This window comes from Cibotium barometz, chromosome 3, assembly GCF_041138505.1.
Source record: "Cibotium barometz isolate CiBa-2024 chromosome 3, ASM4113850v1, whole genome shotgun sequence".
NCBI lineage: Eukaryota > Viridiplantae > Streptophyta > Polypodiopsida > Cyatheales > Cibotiaceae > Cibotium > Cibotium barometz.
Genome location: NC_141048.1, coordinates 14,577,956 through 14,600,336, shown reverse-complemented (window position 1 = coordinate 14,600,336; position 22,381 = coordinate 14,577,956). Strand labels below are relative to the sequence as shown.

The following is a 22,381-nucleotide window of genomic DNA, read 5'->3' as shown; positions in this document are numbered from 1 at the left end:
CATACCATTGAATAGGGGAGTATTGGGTGGCCCTTTGTCTCAAAGAATATGGTGCCTTAATAGGACACTTGCGCCTCAGTAGTGTGGTTACTCAAGCTGTAAACCTGTGGTCTTCTGAGCTGCATGCAATTGGATTGCCTTGCTCCAAGATGCATCTATTGACAAGGAATGAGAACGCCTGCGACCATTCCTGCATCTTCTTGGTAGCTAGCTACCTATGTATAATGAGCCTCTCTTAGTTTTTGAACTCAGGTGCAGGGAGTATTTTTTTTTTCACTTGACCACTTGAATGCCTAAGTTGTGTGAGTAGCGTGAACAAGTGAATTGGCCAATATGGACATTTCTTTGCTTAACATGATATGAAATTCATTCTTTTGTACCCCCTTTTCAGGACCAAGTAGAGCATAATGCTATGGTTCTATCCATTGCTGATTCTGTATGAAGCTAAATACTTGTATTTGAATCATTCAAATCACATTCAAGTGAGCAAGCACTCTATACAAAGGGTGGGAGATTTCCAAGGACAAATCAATCAACATCTCAATTTCCAAGATGCTATCAGTGTGGAAAACTTGGTCATACCAAGAATGAATGTCGCAATAAAGATAAACCAAAGCTTGTTTGTGATTTTTGTGGAAAGATTGGTCACCTAGAAGAAGATTTCTATCAAAAGAACAAGTAGGCAAACTACGTTGAGGTCAAAGACGCTCTAGCAGAAGATACACTCTTCTAGAGAACGAACCATTGTATCTTTTCATCTCTCTTATCTCTACAAAAAGTGTGATGTAATCAGTAAAATTCATAGCTAAAGTAGCTATAATGCCAAAGTAGCCTAGGACAAGGGGAGAGAGAGGAAGAGTGAAAGCCTAAAAATTATACCCAACCTAGCATCAAGGGGGGGTGTTGAAATGAATGATGCTAGAGTGCCAAGACACCTAGTCAATCCCACATGAGCTACCAGAGCTTTGTTGTACCTCCCTCATAACTCACTCTCACCATCACCATAACTCACTCTCACCATCACCATCTCCATATGGGAGCTTGGAGCCTCACGTTATAATAGCGTCAACTAGAATCATTTATGATCCAAGGGTTGAATCATTCAAAAACTAGAATCACCAGAGTTTGATTATTCCGATCTAGAAGTAGGATCACCCATTTCTTCAATCACTCTATAATAGAATCATTTTAGTTACAACATCCTGATTAGAGTCATTTCGTATAGAATTGTTTTTGACACGAATCATTTTCAAGAAAAATCGTCAGAGGTGAATCTCCCAAGTAGGATCGTCGATCTTACTAAGACAACCTTCTAGAGGCATTAAAAATAAGAAAAATAGCTAGTGCAAGAGATTTTGACCACCACCTTTGCTAAATCTTGGAGAAAAACCATAAAATAAATAAAAATTTCTTAAAATACAAAAAATAGTAAAAAACCAAGAAAATTTACCAAAAGAAAACCAAACAAAAAAGCAGAGAAAACCTAAAAATTTTAGAAAAATAAGAAAAATCATTAAAAATTTTAGCAAGTGATTCTGACATTGGACTAGTGCTTAAGCATTTACATTTGGGCCAGATCATTGTGACTTCATACTCGAGTCTAACATTTGAACATTGAACACTATCATACACGTTAATACTAGGGAGTGGAATAGGACCAAGAGTAGATCTAACCACCCTAGTAGCTCCTGATTCCTGTTTGGACATAGATCAAGAATCCTTTACAATGGAGAAACCCAAACCAAGAATGAGTGGGATATGTCCCATAGAGCTTCGAACTACAAAAATGGCCAAACGAGAGCTTGGAATTGTTCATAGGAGAGTTGGTGAAAGGAGCGGAAAGGCCCCAATCCATAAGACTGACGAGAGAGAGAAGTGATCTAAGAGGACTAATAGGGGCAATCACTCAATATATAGGAGACATGGGAACCTTTGAGATACAACGCTACGGTTACCAAAAAATTGCTAATGTTCTCGTATACATTGATGCAAATGGGACACTCTTGCGATGGACATTGCCGACATTGCCCGGATAGAAGAACTAGGTAGTAGTCTTGGATAAACTGATAGTAGTGGTGACATCATAGAACAACCAAGGGCTGTATCTAGAATTCCATGGAGCTATGTATATTCGAGACACGAATCTTGAGAGTATTAGGTCGCTAGTAATGGTGGCAACGAAAGTTTAATGACCCAGAAAGGCGTAAGAGCCTAGAAGGGTTCAAATTGAGCCTATCAAAACTCAACCCTAAGAGCCTAGAAGGGTTCAAATTGAGCCTATCAAAACTCAACCCCTTATAGCGATATTGGTAACTTATTTTTTAGAAGAGTTGTAAATAACATGGGAGAAACAATGATGAGGATGCTCGTGGCAACCTCTATAGCATGACAAGTACACATAGGGATTTGGACGGATCCATAAGGTCCCCCCCCTAGCTTTCTCGGTTAAGAAACGTTACCATGAAGCCACCAACCAAACCGTGTACTTTGACGAAGAGGGTAACACCTATCATCCAGCTCTCTTGCACCAACCTTTCCCAAAGAATGCAACAAAAATTGTAGCTCATACACAATGATGGTGAAGAGCCTCATAGAAAGATATCAAGGAAGATGTAGAGGTGGCGTCAACCACAGAAAAGATTGACTTCTATGAAAAGAATGGAAACGACACAACGCTAATAAGAACCTTGATTCCAAAGACTCGAAATAGGCCTTATCCCACCCGAGCAAAGGAGAATCAAAAATGGAGAAAAATATCTCAAATGAAGCCATGCAATAGCACAATCCAAGGCTTCAGTGTAGACCTTGAGCCTAATATCACCTCTAATATGAGGAAAATGAGAAGAAAGAGGTGAAGCCCACAATTTACTTGGACTTTCCCATAGACAAGGAGTATATAGCTAGACTTGCTTTATTGGATATAGGAGCAAGAAGAAACTTAATGTCATACGAGACTTGGGTTTGACAAGGAAAACATGCCCTTGATCCTACACTAGCAATCATACAAACAATCTCAGGTCTTCATAATGAATGTAAAGGGATGTTAAAACTTAATTTCCACATCAATTCTTGCCCGTGTGGAAGGTAGTTTTTATGTTATGACTACATGAAAAATGCCTAAAGAGATCATCTCTTGAAGGGGATGGATTACTACACATGACTACAATATAGATTGGACCATGAGGATGGCCACAATCGAGCTAGTAGAAGAGACAGTGAGCATTCTATTCGTTGAAGAAGAGCCGGGACAGATCTCTACCGAGATCCAAAAGTTCCTGATATTATTACTACAAGAAGCAGGTACCATTGAGCCATTGGTAGGTGCAATTATCCAAAAACTCAAAGTCTCATCTAATCAACCTCCACCATATCCCTTAAAACTGATAGTCAAGGAGTCAAAAGCCCAATCAAAGGAGGAAAAGCTTCCTCAAAAACCGAGGAGGCACTGTAAGAGAGACCAAAGTTGAGCAACCACCAATACTTTCAATCCTGCTACCTCAATTTCTCATAAAGCCCCAAAGAATGAGATGAAGCAAGTGTGGTAGTACCGAAGACACCCGAGACCCACTTATGCGCCCACCAAGCCCAAGAACAAAAAACCCAAACATGTGTGGATTTTGAGAGAGAGTATCCTCAAAATGCCAACGAAAGTTGATGACAAGCTGGTGTGGATTCCTAACCCGACAAGAAACCAAAAGCCAAACAATATTCCAACAACACAGGGAAGGGTGACCACACAGGTTACTATTAGCCCTAGGATACTATTAAGAAAAAAGCCAGATCTCCACATAAATATACAACTCGTGGGTGCTTGAGTGCGTGTTGTGTGCTTGAGGTACGCTTGCTTGATTCTTCCTTATTATGATTAACTAGATGTGAAGTGTGATTGAGAGAAAGAGAAAGACAAAGAGATGGAGTGAGAAGAGAGGAAGCTTGCTAGCTTCTCCCTTATAAGTGATTAGATTATAGAGGTCCAAGCATTGGAGTGGTAGAGCTTGAGGACTTGTTGAGGGACCACCCTTGAGATTTCCATTCCCACGATCAATGCACTTTCACACTCTAGACGGTTGTACTCCTTGGTGAAGACAAAGCTTGCTATGAAGCTACAACTTTCCTAAACAACATACATTAGTACTAATCAGTGAGTGGCACACTTGCTTTTGTTTTAGTACTTCATTACTTTGAGAGGAGAATTATCATAAACTATAGTCTGTGTTTTTTCAACTCTTGAGTGGCACAAGAGTGAAGCATAACTGTGTGTAAACTATGGGAAAGTAGAGCATCTCTTCTAGTTTGGGTAGCATCTTAAAGATTGAGGAGAAGTATCCTTCCATTGTGGAAAAGGGACTACAGAGAGTTCTTTAACTAGCTTGAAACATAGCCAACATCTCGAGGTTTGAGGGTTCTAAACTGTCAACTAGATGCTCTCACTCTTGCTAATCGGGTTGAGAAAATCTGGAGAGAGCACTACAGTGAGCTAAACAGTGTGCTTTGCATACTGTGACTCTATGTGTTGTACTTCTGAAGATGACTCTGTGTGATGCCCACAGCAGTGTATAATCGACGATCTCTGTGACACTGTAATAATTGGCTAAAGCAACAACAAGAACCTCTACTAGGTGGTCGACGGCCTCTACTACAACACTGATACTACGCAAACCTGCAGCAGCAACTTGGGAGGTGTTCTCAAGCGGTGAGTAGTGGCTCACACAAAACCTGACGTGGTCTTCCTCAAGGGCGGAATAATTATCTGAGAGACAGCCACGGGGTGTTTGAGCTGGTAAAGCATCCGACCGTTTCTGGAAGATAGCCATGTGATCATTTGAGTAGATGAACTTGAGCTAGCCAATATGCTTGACACCGCTGGAGCATTTATAACTCTATTCTATTTTTTGTATGGTATATAAAGCCTTGGTTGCATATTTCAAACCTTGTATCTTATATGTATATATACGTGTGTGTATGTATATACATATATATGTATATGTACACACACACACACACACACACACACACACATATATATATATATATATACATACACACACATATATATATATACATATACACATATATGTATATGTATACATATATACATATATACATATACATATATATATACATACACACACATATATACATATACATATATATGTATATATGTATATGTACATATATATATATATATATATGTATATGTATATATATGTGTATGTATGTATATACATATATATGTATATATATACAACATCGTGTGTGTACACACACGTATACGTATATGTATATACACAAATACATATATATGTATATGTACATGTACATATACATATATATGTATATACATACACACATATATATACATATACATATATGTACATATTTACATATGAGATACAAGGTTTGAAATATGCAACCAAGACTTTATATACCATACAAAAAATAGAATAGAGTTATAAATGCCTTGTCCCAATAGTGTTTTTTTTTTGTGCAATCCGTTTCTTCATAATCACTTAGCCTTGATCCATCCACACTCAAGGTGTGCCTTCTCTCTTACCATAGGCCCTTGCTCAAACAAGGGTAAGACACTCTTCTTTATTTTAATTTTCAATCTTCTCTAAAGCTACTAGAAAATTGAAGGCCACAATATGTAGCTTTCTTGTGGGCATTGAATTCAATGTGGTGGCTTTGAACAATCAAGCTGTGCTCTAATCTACATTGGTTAGAAAATCCTTGAGCTTACCTTCTTTCAATATCCTGCTACCGTATGCTTCTGTCATGTTAGGTTGCAATATACATAAGGATGCACCTGCCCCCCATCATCCTCCATAGTACATGACATTGTTGCCTTATAATTGGTCTTGAAACTTGTGACCCACCTCTTGACTAATGTTTCAACCTATTATTGTAAAAATAGTGGTTAAGGGATGTGCAAATTTTGTGAGCAATTGCACCATTCAACTTCTCCAAAACCTAACAAACTGCTGAGTAGGCCAATTTTTGGTACTTCATAGTAGGATTATAGAGCAAAATCAAAACATTCAAGACCTTGTGTTTATACGGACTTTACAAAGAGAAAAAGATAAGATCACTTGTCAAATCACAAAAGAAGAATCTTTCTGGTCAATGGTCACCCTTATTAATTCTAAATGCATTTCCGAAGAATCATGCTAGATATTATTGGACTTTCTAATCTTTAAAAGTTTTAGTTAGCCAAAGAATGGAATGATTCCTTGTCAATGACTTACAATTCATCTCTAGCTCCAGTTCACTGACAAAAAAGACTTCTTTTTTCCAGTTGAGACATTGAGCTTAAGGGTTCAATCTGAGCATAAGGCCTATTTTACAAGCTAAGCATCACAAAGACTTCCAATGGAAGGGCATTAATGAGACCATCTAGCATGTGTTGCCTTGTAAAATGTAATGTACCAACTATGCCCTAGCCCTGGAGCTTGGCTCACAAGCATGATTATATTTCCGTGCATGAGAGTCTTTGTGCAGCTGTGTCCTGCATAGTCGTCCATACCAACAGTCTTCCCTTCCAGCTGCGTCAGGTGGCAGTTCCTGAAAACGGAAAACCAAATGCTCCTAAAAGCTCCTATATTACCTGATTGACCTTTTCACAGTAGCAAAAGCACACTGCTGCAGTGGCTCGAAGGTTTTCAAACTTAAAGCTGCTACAATAGCTTGGAAATTTCATGCTTACATTCTTTGGTAAAGACAATCGGAATTTGTAGAGAAGGTGTTGAACAATGGTATCTGCACATTGGCTGCAAACCAGGACACGATCAAGCATGGACTGGTCAGCCAAAAAGGTGCGGGTGTGCATGTGAATGAGCACACGTGCATGGCCTTTTGGGTATTTTTGTGAGTTTGTACATGCCGCGTGCAAGTGTGTGTGTGTGTGTGTGTGTGTGTGTGAGAGAGAGAGAGAGAGAGAGAGAGAGCACAATTATTCGCAAAGGGAGTTCAAGAATTACTTGCAGAAGTACGATTCGGAAGTGAACGAAGTTTGACGACTGCCAAGCAACCCGGCAGGCAACTCCGGTTTTTCTGCATTCATCATTTACAATCGCATGAAAACATGTTTGTATTTGGTGGAAGTAAATTTCTCAGCAGGTATTTGAGTCGTACCAATTTCATCCCTGTCCATCTTGCCGAGCCATTCACGTACCACATTCTGAATTTGAAGCCTTTGTTCTTGTATGTAGCGCCTGGTGACCTGAAAGGCAACCACACTACATTATTGCTTTTCCATATTAATGACAAAACAGTATTGATAAGGAGGTGACTGTCCACTTACATCCTGTTCGTACACATTACCCCGAAAGGTTCCACCAGGAAAGTCTGCTATAGTTTGTTCACTCATCTGCAAAATTCCACATGTTTGAATGTAAGAACAAATCAAAAAATGTGTGATAGAGACAATGAAAAACCAAAAAAAACCTGAGTGACACCTTGTTCTTTGTACAATTGATCAGAACACCATTGGGTCTAGAAATATTTTGGGAACGCCAATACAAACCACAGAAGACAAGACAACATCCCGCACCTACAACACGAGCCCTAGCTTAATAACAGAGAATGTCCATAGGGTTACAAAATCTCAAAAGAAAGAACTTCAGAGTTACACATTTTTGTGGGACATTCACGTCTGATCTCTCCGGCATGAGTTCATTGCAAACTGTGCACAAAAGATGGCGAGTTTGTGGTCCACAGTGGAAAGCACCATCTAGCCATCAAGTCACCATAAAAAGTCAATTTGGCTGTAAATAATTGATCTACAACAACAATATGCTTGACAAAAGGAAGATCCAGAAGAAAAACTCTTGCATGTTTGATTATCCTAGATAAGAGATATAGTGGCCTTCCGATAAAACTTTCTTTCTCTCTCTCTAATAAAATCATGGCTGACCAGCCCTAGGATGTCTCATGATGAGGATGCACCCATTGGAGACCCTTCAGCATAAATCCATGCCTACTAAGTGAGGAAAGGATGTATGAGACCTTGCATAGATGACCTCAAATAAGCATAGATAAGTGGCCATGCTCATGTGAGATATCCTAAGCAACCTTGATGTGTCCCATTTTCTCGCTAATGGTCCATGCATTTGGCAACCTGCCAGACCTCCCTATTCCATTTGGCTACTACGGCCCATGTGGTGTCTCATACCTAGCCTAGATGTGAAGCTATTCAGACATGGCTGCTCCTCATAACGAGGACTTACAAACATGAGCCAACTAAACCCAACACAAAATAGAGTGAGAGTATCAAAGATATCAAAACAGTTTATCTAGGTAGATTGTTTGTTTAAAGTTTTTCCATGATATAGTTACCTGATGGATTCATTGTAAAGTTTGGACTCACGGACCTTTTGTTCTTCTCTCTCTTTTGAGCTTTGTCGCATCTTTTTTCTTTTTTTTTTCGTAATAGAAGATATATTACCAAAAATTACTTTACAAATGGCCGCAGAGCCGCCAGGTGATGTACTAGCTTTCCCTCACTAATTACTCCAAACCACAGGTGTAGCTCAGAGTACCTTCATCCAATATATAGCTTTCTCGCATCTCTCTCTCTCTCTCTCTCATATGAGCTCGTTTTAGGGTTTCAAGTTGCGTTTTAGGTTTTCCTTGCATTTTAGGGTTTCAACATCATGGCTATCTTGTGCTTTAGGGTTTTTGCCTGTGTTTTAGGGTTTCTCTCTGCACTTTAGGGTTCCTGAACCATGGTTGCCCTGCATTTTAGGATTTAGGGTTTCTATTTTTGCCTTTTAGGGATCAGCTCCTCTCTCTCTCTCTCTCTCTCTCTCTCTCTCTCTCTCCCCCCCCCCCACGCCACCACAGGAGGATCCGGGCCATCATCACAGGACCTTCTCGTGCCAGCTCAGTTTTACCACCTTGAGCACCATGTCACAACGGCCCATGAGGGATGTATTAGGGTGATATGAGAGCTCTTTGGTCATGTACCTTGAAATCGGCCTTCAGCAACTTGACGGGTGGTGAACACACTTAATCACACTTTATGAACTGGAATAATAAATTTGGAAGAAAAAGAAAATATTTAAGTGGAGCTAGAGTGCTCTTGCACAAAAGACCAATTGGCCCCAAAGCGTGGCGCCCCCGCAGGTATTTATTTATAATTCAAAGTCCGCGTAACCCTTGCACAACTCCCGAGAAGATTCCTCCTTGATCCACGGGGAGGAGATCTCCTTCAAGCTTTCACCCAAGATGTGTTGTGGAATACAAGGGCCTTGGCCTCTTATATATACAAGTTTGGGGGAAAAAGCTATGCTTTTCCCCCAAAAATCTACTAGAAGAGATTTCCTCAAAAAGACTATTGAAAAAGCTCTTCTCTTCTTTTCTTTTTTTAAAAAATAAAAATAAATGAAATACATGGTGCTCGAGCGTTTTCGAAAAAAAAGAAATCCACGTAGCTTTTTTTTTCTTTTTTGCCGTTTGCTGCCCGGCATTTCTATTCGGTGCTTTTCTTTGAGTTTTTGGGCTGCCCGTCGCCTTTGCGTTTAGCTGCAGCCCGGCGTTTCTCTTCGCTGCTGTCCAGCGTCCACGCTTGCTGCACGGCGCCTTCTCTCTTGCTGTATAAGCCCGTAGGGCTGTTTGCTACAGGCTGCCTATGATATGCCTGCAGGCAGCCGCCACTCACACGTGCGCTGACAGTACCCGCAGTCCAGCCTTCGCTTCGCTCTCTCTCTCTCATCACTTGCAACCAGCCACACATCAACGCCTATACCGCTCTACTCATGGCTATCCCAGTGGACCCACGATCAGCAGTACATCATGAACAAGAATTAAACACTGATGCATATCAAACAAAAGTCTAGAATAGGCGTCCCCATTCTCTGAAGATATTCGTATATCCATGAATCAAACCATGTGACTAGTACACATATATCATAGAAATCCCATAGGTAGATATACTATCAGTTCAGTATCTCGGGTGTGCTGATAAGCACACCAAGCGACTTCCAAATCTCATCCAAGTGAACTCTGTGACAAAGGAGCGGAGTCACCCCTCTCTTGAGTAAGAGGTAGTACTCCAGAATCCATAGTTGAACCTGTTGAAGCACTTTCTAAGGTAGGCTCCAAACCAAAAGCCTCGAGGTAAAGTTGTAGTATCCTCGGTGAATCTGCCAAGTCACCCTCCTCCATCCACTTCGAATCCATAGGTGAATAGTTCACAAACTTCACTAGATATCGACGTGAAACTTTCCCTCTGACTTTTCTTTCTTTATGTGCCAAAATCTGTTCCGGTTGAAGAATCTCATCAAGTTCTTCTACCTCTGGCTCATCAACCTGCTCTGTAGGCACCGCACCTCTGAAAGGTCTAAGAAGACTCACATGGAATGCATTATGAATCTTCCAAAGATCCGGTAACTGAAGATGATAGGACACATCACTCATCTTCTCAATCACCTGAAAAGGCCCATAGTACTGCATACTCAATTCAGGATATAAGCTCTGTTTACCCTTCATTCTCCTAAGTCTAGCCTTCTTAAATCTCAAAAACACCCAATCACCCAAATCAAAAACCAATGATCGACGATGAAGGTTTACTGCTTTCCTCTGTTTCTCTTGAGTCCTTTGAAGAGCCATTTTGACCTTTTTGTAAGCCTCATCCATATTCTCCACGAAATGATCTGCCTCGAAGATCTTATCTTTTGTATGCAAGATCGGAGGTACTTTTTTCCCGCCTTCCACAATCTCGAAAGGTGCCTTTCCTGTCGAAGTGTGAATGGTGTTGTTGTAAGCAAACTCCACCAAAGGAAGATACTTTTCCCTCTGTTCCTTATGATCCGAAACATAACACTTTAGAAGATCCAATACAACTGAGCTGGCAATTTCCGATTGCCCATCTGTTTGTGGATGAAAAGACGATGAGAACTTCAACGAAGTCTTCATGTTCTCAAACAATGCTCTCCAAAATAAACTCGTCATTCGAGGATCTCAGTCACTGACAATAGATGTGGGCATCCCATGGTATTTGAAGATATTCGTCAAAAATATCCTCACCATTTGCTCTGCATTAATCTTCTTCCTAACTAGAATGAAATGAGCCTGCTTGCCGAAACAATCTATGATAGTCCAGATGTCATCATTCCCACTCTTTGTCCTAGGAAGATCAAAGATAAAATCCATAGCAATACTCTCCCACGGTCTATCTAGAATAGGCAAAGGATGAAGTAACCCAAGTGTCTTTTGACGGCCTTCTGACAAATGATACAATCTCGAACAAAAGCATCAGCATCCCTGCGCATAGTAGGTCAATAAAAGAATGCCTCCAAAGCCTTCACTGTAGCCTCAATACCACGATGGCCTGCATAAGGCGGAGCATGGCATTCTGTCAAAACCTTCTGCCTCAAGTGAGATGTGACACACAATTTGTCATGCATCATCAAAAATCCTTCCTTGAGAGAATAATGATCAACTCGCTCTCCTTCGGTCAAACGATCAAAAATCCACTCAAAATCTGAGTCATTAGCATACTGTTCTCGCATATCATCAAGTTCATGATGAAAGATAATGGAGACAGCGGCCACATGTGGTTTCTTAGACAAGGCATCCGCAGCTACATTCTTTTTGCCATCCACATGAACAATGAAACATGGACAAAAAGTTTGCCCATCTCATATGCTTCTCTGAGAGCTTCGTTTGAGTAAGTAAAGTTGTCCTGAAAGCTGTCTTATGCACATCTTCTGGCCTGATGCGAATTTGATGATATCCACTCTTCAGATCAATGCGACTGAAGTAAGCTGCTCCCTGTAATCGATCTAGAATATCATCTATTCGAGGGATAGGAAATCTGTTCTTGATGGTAATCTTATTCAGTGCCATTTAATCAATGCACATCCGCCAAGAACCATCTTTCTTTTATACCAAAAGCAGTGGTGAACCCTTTGTCCAATAGATCACGCACTTGGCTCATAATCTCTTCTTGTTGAACCCTATAGAGTGACTTATTTGGTGGTGAACTTCCAGGAATCAAATCAATCCCATGATCCTCAGGCGTAGCAGGCGGCAATTCCCCTAGCAAAGCCTCTGAAAAACAATCTTGAAAACTTTTGAGAAAATCCAATCTTTCCTTATCCAACTCAGATAGGTTAGAATCTGTAGTATCCTGATTCTCTTTAACAAACAGTAAGTAAACAGAAAGATGTTTCTTTATTAGACGAGAAATGGTAGAGGCCGATACAACATGAATAGATTCCCTTTTAAGCTTTACATCAAGAGTGTGTTCCTTATTCTTATTAGTGAGAGATTTTTCTATTGAAAGTATCTACTATCGCTTTAACCTTATGGCACCAAGGCATATCCAACAAAACATCACAACCCTCCAAAGGCATAATGAAGAAATTATCCTCTCTGTCCGTGTAAGTCTGCACACTGAGACGCAGTTTCCCAATGATTGGTGTAACCTCAACCGAATGTCCAGGACAAGCCAAAGTAGCCTCATGCAACACACCCATCTCCTCTGGTTTGATGCCCAACTTTGCTGCAAGCTTGGGGGTGATGAAGTTTGCACGAGCCCCAAGATCGAAAAAGATCAAGACCTCCTTATCTCGAAGTCTTCCCCATGCTCTGCATAACTCTGAAGATGCATCCCCTTGCCTCATCCCTATGAAGTCAGCTAGATACAGAGGAAGAGTACTTCTATCATGAAGAAGAAGAGCAAGAGACTTCTCCTGAGAGAGATGTATCTGAGGATATTTTTGCAGGAGAACAGGCTGCAGATGTTGAGCCTTATGAGGATGTAACACAGCCAGAAGATGTGCATGGTAAAGAGGATGATGATGCTCGGTTCAAAGATCGCTTGGCTAGTGTTATGGATACTTTTATGCAGCTTACACAGAGTGAGAGATTTGCTGAATTTATGAGATCTCGCACAGAGTCCCGCACAGAGCCCCAGAAAAAGGAGGAGGAGGTTCGTTCAAAGAATCTTCCACAGGGTCATAGTGGTGCCATCCCACAGGAACCATCTTTTGGCCAGTTTCCGAACATGCAGCATGCTTATGGTGCAAACTCTCAGAGTTCCTTCTATGGACAGCCACCTATTCCTCAGCAGAATATGCATCCAGGTTATTTTGGTGGTGGCTCGGTGTTCCAATCCATGACTGGGGGCTATCCTCAGGGAGTCATGGGTATGTATGGGCCTTTTGGAGCCAATTTTCAGCCTGGTATGCAAGGGAATATGTATGGTGGTATGCAGTCCGGTATGGCTGGAAATATGTTTGGAAGCATGCAACCTGGGATGCAAGGCAATATGTTTGGTGGTATGCAGCCAAGTATGCATAATGGAATGTATGGAAACATGGCTGGGATGTATGGTATGCCTGGTGTGGGAATGGGAAATGTTGACCCAATGATGGGTATGAATGTTGGGGGCAGCAACCTTTCGAAACCACTTCCATATGATAATCTAACGCCTATGGGAAAGGCGAAGGATTACAAGGAAGGGGGAGCTGCAGTGAAGTTTGACACATTCAGTGGAGCCAAGGATAAATTGAAAGCACTTACCTTTTTACAGCAGTTTGATGCTGCTTTTTCTGGTGGGAATTACACAGAGTCCTCAAAGGTGAGGAAAGCTGCCACTTTTCTCAAGGGCAATGCTTTGCAGTGGTGGTCTACTCTTCTTTTGCAAGGCATAGCACCCACCACATGGGTCCAATTCAAACAGGTTTTCTCTTCCGTATGGCTCACATCTACATTTGAGGTGGATGTTATGACTGCATGGCACAAATTAGATGCTTCAAAGTGTGATAGTTTGGAGGATTATAACAAGAAGTTTTGGGAAGCTCTACTCCCAGTGACTTCTTATCGTGCCGTGCCATTATCTGAGCAGGTAGAGAAGTATTGTTGTGGGCTGCCCAAGGAGCTACGAGATTATTGTATAAAGACAAGAGTAGATTGGTGCAGTTCTCATGCAAGAGGGACATGTGATAACCTATGAGAGTAGAGTTTTGCAAGATGCTGAGAAGCATTTACAGGTGTATGAGAAAGAGATGTTGGCTGTAATTCACGCTCTTTCTACATGGAAACACTACCTGCTTGGGGCAGATTTCACTGTGCAGACAGATCATCAGACCTTGCGCTATTTCCTCACGCAGACTAAGCTTTCAGAGAAGCATATGCGTTGGGCAAACTTTTTGTCAATGTTTCACTTTCAGATTGTGCATGTAGAAGGCAAAAAGAATGTAGTGGCAGATGCTTTGTCACGCAAGCCACAGGTCTCTGCAGTTTCACTTGCTTATCATCATGAGCTTGATGAAATGAAAGAGCAGTATGCCCATGATGAGGACTTTGAAAGGTTATATGATCAGATGTCTGAGGGTCAGCGGCATGAGCACTATACTCTCAAAGATGGGTTTTTATTGATGCATGGCAGACTGTGTGTTACCAGGCCATTGCGACTCAAGGTTATGATTGAAAGTCATGCTCTACCGTATGCAGGTCATAGAGGTATTGACGCCACAGTCAAAGCAGTGGAGACTTTCTTTTATTGGCCAACCTTGAGAAGAGATGTTGATGCCTTTGTGAAGCAATGCATCGTATGTCAGAAGGTAAAGTTTGACCGTCAGAAGACACCAGGGTTATTACAACCTTTACCTATTCCGGATAGACCTTGGGAGAGCATTGCCATGGATTTTGTATTTGATCTTCCACGGACACAAACGGGAAATGATGGCATCTGGACTATCATATGCAGATTCAGTAAGCAGGCTCATTTCATTCCCGTGCGGAAGACAATTAAAGTGGACCATATGGTGAAGTTGTTCATGGCGAACATCTTCAAGTATCATGGCTTGCCTACGTCCATCATTAGTGACCGTGATCCACGGATGACGAGTTTGTTTTGGAGAGGGTTGTCTGACAACATGGGTACAACTCTCAAGTTTTCATCGTCATTTCATCCACAGACAGATGGTCAGTCAGAAGAGACTAACTCTACAGTGTTGGATCTTCTCAAATGTTATGTGTCAGAGCACAAGCAACAATGGGAAAAATATCTTCCTTTGGTGGAGTTTGCATATAACAACACTGTACATAGCTCGACAGGCAAGGCGCCTTTTGAGATTGTAGAAGGAGGGAAGAAGGTACCACCCATTTTGCATACAAAGGATAAGATCTTTGAGGCTGATCAGTATGTGGAGAGCTTGGATGAAGCTTATCGGAGAGTTAAGTTGGCCCTCCAGAAAACTCAGCAGAAGCAAAAGAAAGCCGCAGACCGTCACAGACGTCATTTACAGTTTGCATTGGGTGATTGGGTTCTTTTGCGCTTTGAAAAGACTAGACTCAAGAAGATGAAGGGTAAAGAGCGCTTATTCCCTAAGTTGAGCATGCGATATTATGGGCCTTTTCAGGTTTTGGAAAAGATTGGTGAGGTAACCTATCGTTTGAAGTTACCAGATCACTGTAGGATTCACAATGCTTTTCACGTGAGTCTTCTTAGACCTTTCCGTGGGGATGTGCCTGAGGATGTATCAGATGAGGCTCAGCCGGAAGTTGAGAAACTTGATGAGGTTCTGATTCCAGAGCAGATACTGGCACATAAAGAAAGGAAGGTACGAGGTAAAGTTTCCCGTCGCTATCTTGTGAAGTTCAAGAACTATTCATCGATGGATGCGAAGTGGATGGAGGAAGGTGACTTAACAGATTCACCTCAGGTTTTGCAGCTTTATCGCGATGCCTTTGAGTTAGAGCCGACTCTTATTGTGGCTCATTCAGGTTCAGCAGTGCATGGGTCTGGAGCATTACCTGATGCTCAAGAGGGGGGTAGCACCTCCACTCCCTTGATACAGACAGGCTCAGATGACATCTAGAGGTCGCTTGGTGCAGTTTTTCACTCACTCGAAGGTACTGAGGCTGACAGTACATCTGTTTATGGGACTTCTATGATATATGTGTACTAGTCACATGGAGATTTTTGTGGATATGTATGGTTCACAGTGGTATACAACTCGGACTATTACTATGCCATTGGTTTGCAGTGAATGTTGATACATGTGTATGGCTTAGAGAGATTGGGACGCTGATCTTGCCATATTGTATATTTCACTTTGGATATTTTGATGCATCACCAGAATGCAATCGAGGACGCTTGCCATTTTTCAAGAGGGGGGTATGTCATGGCCCTGTGAAAATGGAACAGTACAAGTGTGGGCATGGTGGTTGCAGAGTCAGAATATTTTATGATTCACATGGGGGGTGCCCGGACAGAGTTTAAGATGTGTGGACATCCCTAGGTGTGAAGGGGGGAACTAGAAACATTAAATTTTAATGTTTATTAAAGTTTGCCCCTAGGCCTTAGTGGCCCTAGGGACTTATTAAAGTTTGGGACCCTAGGGATTATTTTGGGGAGGAGCCACTTTTGGAGTAGTGCTTCTCTCTCCTCCCCCTCTCTCTAGCTTTTGGGAAAGGAGTCGTGGAGGAGTTCTCAAGCGCATGTTCTCAAGCGTGGAAAAGAAGAAGAGAAGGGTCGTTGGAGAAGCCGTGCTGCTGTTGCTGATTTTCTGAGTGCAAACCGGCCGTACAGCACTGTACGGCCGGAGCTGCTGCAAATACCCTCTTTCACTTCTGTTGCTGGCTGCGCATAGGAGCTGCTGCAAGGATTTCTGCTGCGCACAGGGTCTGGTCACGCTGTACCAGCAGGTACAACAGCAGTACCATACTGTACGACTGCCGTACAGTGTACGGACAGCCAGGTATAGTAAGTACAGTTGCTGCAGGCGGTGCAGACAGTTGCTGGACAGGCCTGGTTACACAGATTCAAGCGACCAGAATCAGGACAGCAGGCTGCTTGTGCAAGTACAACTCTTGGCACGTATCCCGAGGTGGTACAGACGGGTACAGTGCTGATTTTCAGATCTGTATTTTTCAAGGACAGCATAAGAGTGAACATCAGGAGGAGGGTACAGGCAAGTACAAGCACATGTGTGAAGCAAGGTTGTGGATACAAGTGCCTGCAAGTACAGATTGGTGCTGTTGCTTCCTCCAGTGCTGTTTCACGAGCTGAACTTGGTAAGCCTTGTTTCTGTTCATCTATCTCTCTTTCTACTGCTTGATGTCTGTTGCAGATATGAGTTATCTGGCCCCTTGTGAGAGGAGGGGTATGGCAGATTGACAAGGGTTGAGACAGAGTTTGGACAGCACATGTGTGTTTGAGCTGAGATGATGTATCATGCACTTGAGTTATGCCAGATGTATGCCCATGGCTGGCCTGCTTAGTGATCTTGGCTGATCAGAGGGAGGCACAGTGTGTTATTTGGAGACACAGATCTGCGTGCATAGATCCTCTGTGCTACGAAGGATTTGTGGGCCGTCAGATTGGATATACAGGTGTAAACTCTTGGCTGATCTTTGTGTTGTACTTAGCCATTCATATTATTATAATTGAATAAAGAAATACCGCAAGGGGCGCCAAGCTTTGGGGCCAACAGGTGTCGCTGTGTTTTCAGATTTGGGCACTCTAGCTCCAATCTGTTTTGTTTTATCATCTAGACTACAAGTGGACGGGTGATTGCTAATCTACCGCACTCTGGTTTTCTATCAGAGGCCGGTTTCAACTATCATCACTGAAAAGCGTCAATGATGGCACGAGGTCTATGGGACAAAGGACATGCTGAAAATAGCAGTGTGGAATTGCAACGAGACACTCTGGTCTGATCCCGGAGACTATGTGGGAGATAATTGGTCTTCTACACTGAGACTCATCAGAGTTTGGAGAGAGGTCTTCCGGTGGAGTCTGCATATAGAGCTGAAACCAGACCTGATGGAGGGTTTCGAGGATCAAGGGGAGTGGCGTTTAGAGACAATCTCAGCCACATAGTCACAATAGCGAAAAGGGGTGAGGAACCTAGATTCATGTGGATTAAGCTCAGCTTTCTGAAAAGGCAAGGCAGAGCTTATACCTTGCTGTATACGGTGCCTGTGGCCCATCTCATGCGGCACTTACAACATCTCATGGTCCCGTCTCACATGATCTGGGCTATCATTGCCTTATATGAGTCAGTTATTGGCAAGGTGAGATGCCCGGGAGACTGTCCCCTTGCCTTCATGCCATGTCCTTGAACACTAAAATGGTCTTCTTCTTGAGTTTGATCATGGCATCCTTGCTTTGCCCCCTTGGAACCATTTTCCCAAAAGCCTTCCTTGGTATGCCCCAAATGGCATCGGACTCTCGGGGCTACCATTCCCTTGGGTTTTGCTGACACCAACCAGCCCCATGGGATTTCTACCCTAGCTGTGTTATTCTCCTTGGTCCTTTCCTGGGACACCTTCAGCACTTAAACAAAAACAGAGAGAAGAGAGAAATGAAATGAAATGATATATTAACGTCTTCAAAAGGCCAAAATGACCTATGAGACCAAAAAGGTTACAACAATTGGTGGATCTGATACAATGTCTGTGTAAGAAAAGCTAAAAACAACTAACTGAAACTGAAATAACTGTGAGGAAAAGTACGGTACTAGGAGCTCCTAATGGATAACATCTGGGAGGAAAACTCCAGCAACAAAGGTAAGCATCATACACATCACTATCCAAAGATGTCTCTCATCGGTCGATGGCGGATATCCTCAATGTCCTCCATGGTGAGTACTCTGACTGGACGTCTCCCATGCCGTGCTAGTATGGTCATGATCCTCTGATGTAGTCTCCGCCGGTGTCAAGATGGGCCTCTCATCTTGGGGCGCCTGGACCGCCCCAGCTCTATAGCCCGATCAATCACTGTACCTCTAGTGCGGCTATACTCTGGGGCTAGCTGCAATGCCTGCTGGCCTGACTGCTCAATCTCTGGTCGAAAGAAGTCTGTAATCTGCCTCTGTAGGTGTCTCTCCCTCTCTGATCCCGTCCCTCTCAAGAGACCCTCTCTATGTCTACGAAGCTCCAGCAAGTATAATCCGAGGCATCTCTGATCTTGGTATCTCATGACTCTAGAAAGTGGTCCGAAACCCTCTCTAAACAGGCAGTGAAAACGGCCTCGTATCTCATAATATACTAGACAGTGACATATGTAATGTAACTCTGTCTCTGGCTCCATCTGGCACAGCTGACAAATCCTGGCCTCAGCTGGTACTCCTCTGAATAATCTGCCAGTCTCAATCTCTAGCTGGTGTGAGGATGTGCGCATCTGACCAATAGCACATCGTACCCCATGAGAGAGAGAGAGAGAGAGAGAGAGAGAAAGAGAGCTGTATTTTTAGTATATTATGTTGTACATAAAGATTGTACAAGACTGTGGCCTTTGGCCTTCCAAAAGAAGAAACATAAAGACCCTAATAGCCCTAACTCTTGACCTATCCCAAAAGAGGGTAGATGATTACAAAGTTCTCTGGACTAGCCTTTTATAGGCCACAAGATACTGATTGGTCTGCCCTTCAGGCTATCGGCCTGCTCACGACTAGTGCACTTGCATTAAATGATGTGCTTGTCACATGTGTGAACATATTTGCTGGCCGACAAGGTTATGGCCTGCCCTAAGGCTGCTACATGCACTAAACCTTCTGTTTATGTGCTGCCTAATCGAGGATTAGCCTAGAAAACCAGCCATGTCCATGTATGCACATGACATTTTTGGACCATGAAGGTGTATTTGCTTTATTGTTGACTGTGTATGGACTCATATGTGGGCTGGTTTCTTGTCACGTGCATGCCCGTGCCATGGCTAATCTTTGGCATGAACTGTCTTAATCATATTAGTTAGCATCAATGTTCTTAATGAGGCTTAGGGCTGTGGATCAGTACCGCAAGGCTTCCGCGCATGCAACATTGGTATCAGAGCATTCAAGCTCAGCCCACTAGGCAATGTCCCAAGGAAGTAAGGGATTACTCCCAACAAAGGATCACCTAATACACACGCATAAACAAGATTAGTACAAACAGAAGGGTGCAGGCATGCTCACCACCCAACTATGGGTTCCCGTCTACAAACCACCCCTCAACCAAGGGTTAAGGTTCCACTTCCACAGGTCCATGCCAGTCAACCTTAGTGTCCCATACCACCAGTGCTTGCCCATAGGGGCCCTCGGCAAGACTACCTATGATCCGCCATGTTCATGGCAGGATTAAGTCTCTTGGTCCAAGTCCAAACCACAATGAAGCATCACTTATATAGTGCTTATTGCTACTATAAAATAACACTAGAGTCATAAATAGCCAAACCTTAGATTTATTAAAACTGAACCTTAGCCTCATAGACCCTTGCGGTCTTTTGCAAATGTTATTCTCTCTCTCTCTCTCTCTCTCTCTCTCTCTCTCTCTCTCTCACGCGCGCGCACACACACACACACACACACATCATGAAAGAGAGTTTCTTCCTACCTGCCAAGACATTTGGCCTTGGACATTGAGTGCAATGCTCAAGATCCCACTCCTCATCTTCATCATCATCACTTGTTGATAAATCATAGCCACCGCCACTTCCTATTTTCACCTAGCCATGTGTATTTTGTGTACAATGAGACAAATTAGCATATTAAGAAACAACTCAACTATGCCCGTAATGAGTTCAATATCATTTAGTATAGGCAGAAAACCCTTGATACATACAAAATTATTTCGTACAATTGCAATTTGGTCAAGGTGTGCAATCTCTTCTGAAGACCTTTTTAGCGAGGGAAATTCCTGCAAGTAATCCTGAACGAAAACACAAACATCTAAGAATTTACTGTGTAATTCTACTCCTAGCCTTACAACAAGATATCTAGAACAATTGCAACCAGTTAAGAAACTTTTTCCCTGTGAAGAATATGTAACAAGTAAAATGATTACATCAGATGAAGCTAATAACAACCCTCTACGGAGGCACAAGACTGTGAAAAAGGGGGCTCCCTCTGGGAGGGACATTACATGTGGGGTTATGTAGCACCATCTAGGCCTCCAGACAAGAAGGATCCCACTCTCAAGAAGTGAAAAAACGTTGTTCTCTTCCTGTATGGCCCTAGAATCATTCTGAGGTTTCTTTTTGTGTTGACAAAAATATCATGACAACAAAACCGCACAAGATAGGACCCACAGACTTCTCTGTCGTTCCATCTAATTTCTCTGTACAATTTCTTTTCCTCGTTTGTGAGATTCCGGGGCTTGTAGTTCTTCTCTACATACCTTCCAGGAATGTTCAAAGACTTCTCTTCCCTGTAAGGCACTCCCTCTATACCTCTGTAGAGGCCCTGAACCGCTCTTTCTAGCCACCTATATAAGGGTCGAAAGGCCACATGTTAGCAGGTATCCTCCTGCTGTTGGACATAGCCCCCTCCCAGAGTCCAGATCATCTGTGAGGTGTTCACGTCACCATCTACTATGAGAACATTTGCCATGGGTTGGATGGCAATGAGCCTCTCCAGACACTCCATCAAGTGAATCCAGTGGGCTGAAATGTTTGTTTGAACGTTTTTGAAGTTTAGTTTTGATAATTTTCATTAATTTAATAAATATAAGTAAAGATTTTAACAATCCTTAGAAAACATAGTTTAATGATAGGAAATACATACAACAAGCAGTACCATTCCCTTGAATACATATGATGTATCATTCTTGAAGATGCATTCAGACGTACCATTCAAATAGGTCCGTGCATACCAATTCAAAATGAGTATGTGCATTCCAATGGAATCCATACATCTTGTAATGTGCATTCAAAATGAATATGTGCATTCCAATGGAATGCATACGTCTTTTATATATAGTGTTGATGGTATTTGTTGGTGGCCCTCTTGTTGCCAGCAAGGCATGTGGTTTGAAGTATTTTTCAGGATGATGTAAAGATGGCAAGGAACTATGTAATCGGATTTATTTGACGTAATAAGCATGTAAAATACTGCGAAACTTCAAACGAAACATCGAGTCTTTGAAATTCAAATGAAACTACAGAAATATATTGGGTGTACCAAGTTTTGATTCTGAAAATTGAAAGAAAGATGAGAGAGGGGAAAGAGAGGAGAAGGAAGAAAAAGAAGTGTGAGGAGAGAACAAAAGTAAGAGTGCGAAAAGAAAAAGGGAAGATAAAGAAGAGACGCAAGGAAGAGGAAGAGGAAGAGGAAGAAGATAACTAGAAAGAGGAAGGAGAAGAATGCAAAGAGAAATTGGAATTCGAAGAAGGAGATGGCACAAAAAAAGGATAGTCAGTGGCACAAATTTTGGGTAAGTTTGGGCACAATACAAGAGGAACCAAGGAGGAAAAAGAATCTAACATGCAAAGAAAAGGCCAACTTTGGGTGAAAAAAGTTTCTCCAAGAGGTTTTCCCCAATTTTTAAAACATGCACGTGTAGGATCATTCGAAGCACCCGGAGGACATTGTCATAGCCTCATCCCAAGCAGTAAAATGGAAGGAAAAAGTCGAGGTGTCCTTGTCTGGAGCATATGCAGCCAAATGGT

General features: G+C 42.3%; 1 protein-coding gene across 3 annotated transcripts in view; it reads right to left on the bottom strand.

The window, feature by feature from the left end:
- Positions 1–6,013: 6,013 nt before the first annotated feature.
- LOC147639737 (RING/U-box superfamily protein) overlaps positions 6,014–22,381 on the bottom strand; it is a 39,568-nt gene continuing 23,200 nt past the window's right edge. Inside the window, exons 8-16 of one of the 3 annotated variants that reach the window (XM_086773437.1) lie at positions 20,557–20,643; positions 20,329–20,440; positions 7,631–7,729; positions 7,455–7,549; positions 7,301–7,366; positions 7,132–7,219; positions 6,978–7,050; positions 6,704–6,767; positions 6,014–6,561 (exon numbers count right to left, since the gene is read on the bottom strand). In XM_086773437.1, coding sequence (XP_086629563.1) covers positions 6,430–6,561; positions 6,704–6,767; positions 6,978–7,050; positions 7,132–7,219; positions 7,301–7,366; positions 7,455–7,549; positions 7,631–7,729; positions 20,329–20,440; positions 20,557–20,643 — 816 coding nt within the window. In that variant the 3' untranslated portion in view covers positions 6,014–6,429. The remainder of the gene's footprint in view (positions 6,562–6,703; positions 6,768–6,977; positions 7,051–7,131; positions 7,220–7,300; positions 7,367–7,454; positions 7,550–7,630; positions 7,730–20,328; positions 20,441–20,556; positions 20,644–22,381) is intronic. The other 2 variants (XM_086773441.1, XM_086773443.1) reach the window with 2 other exon arrangements.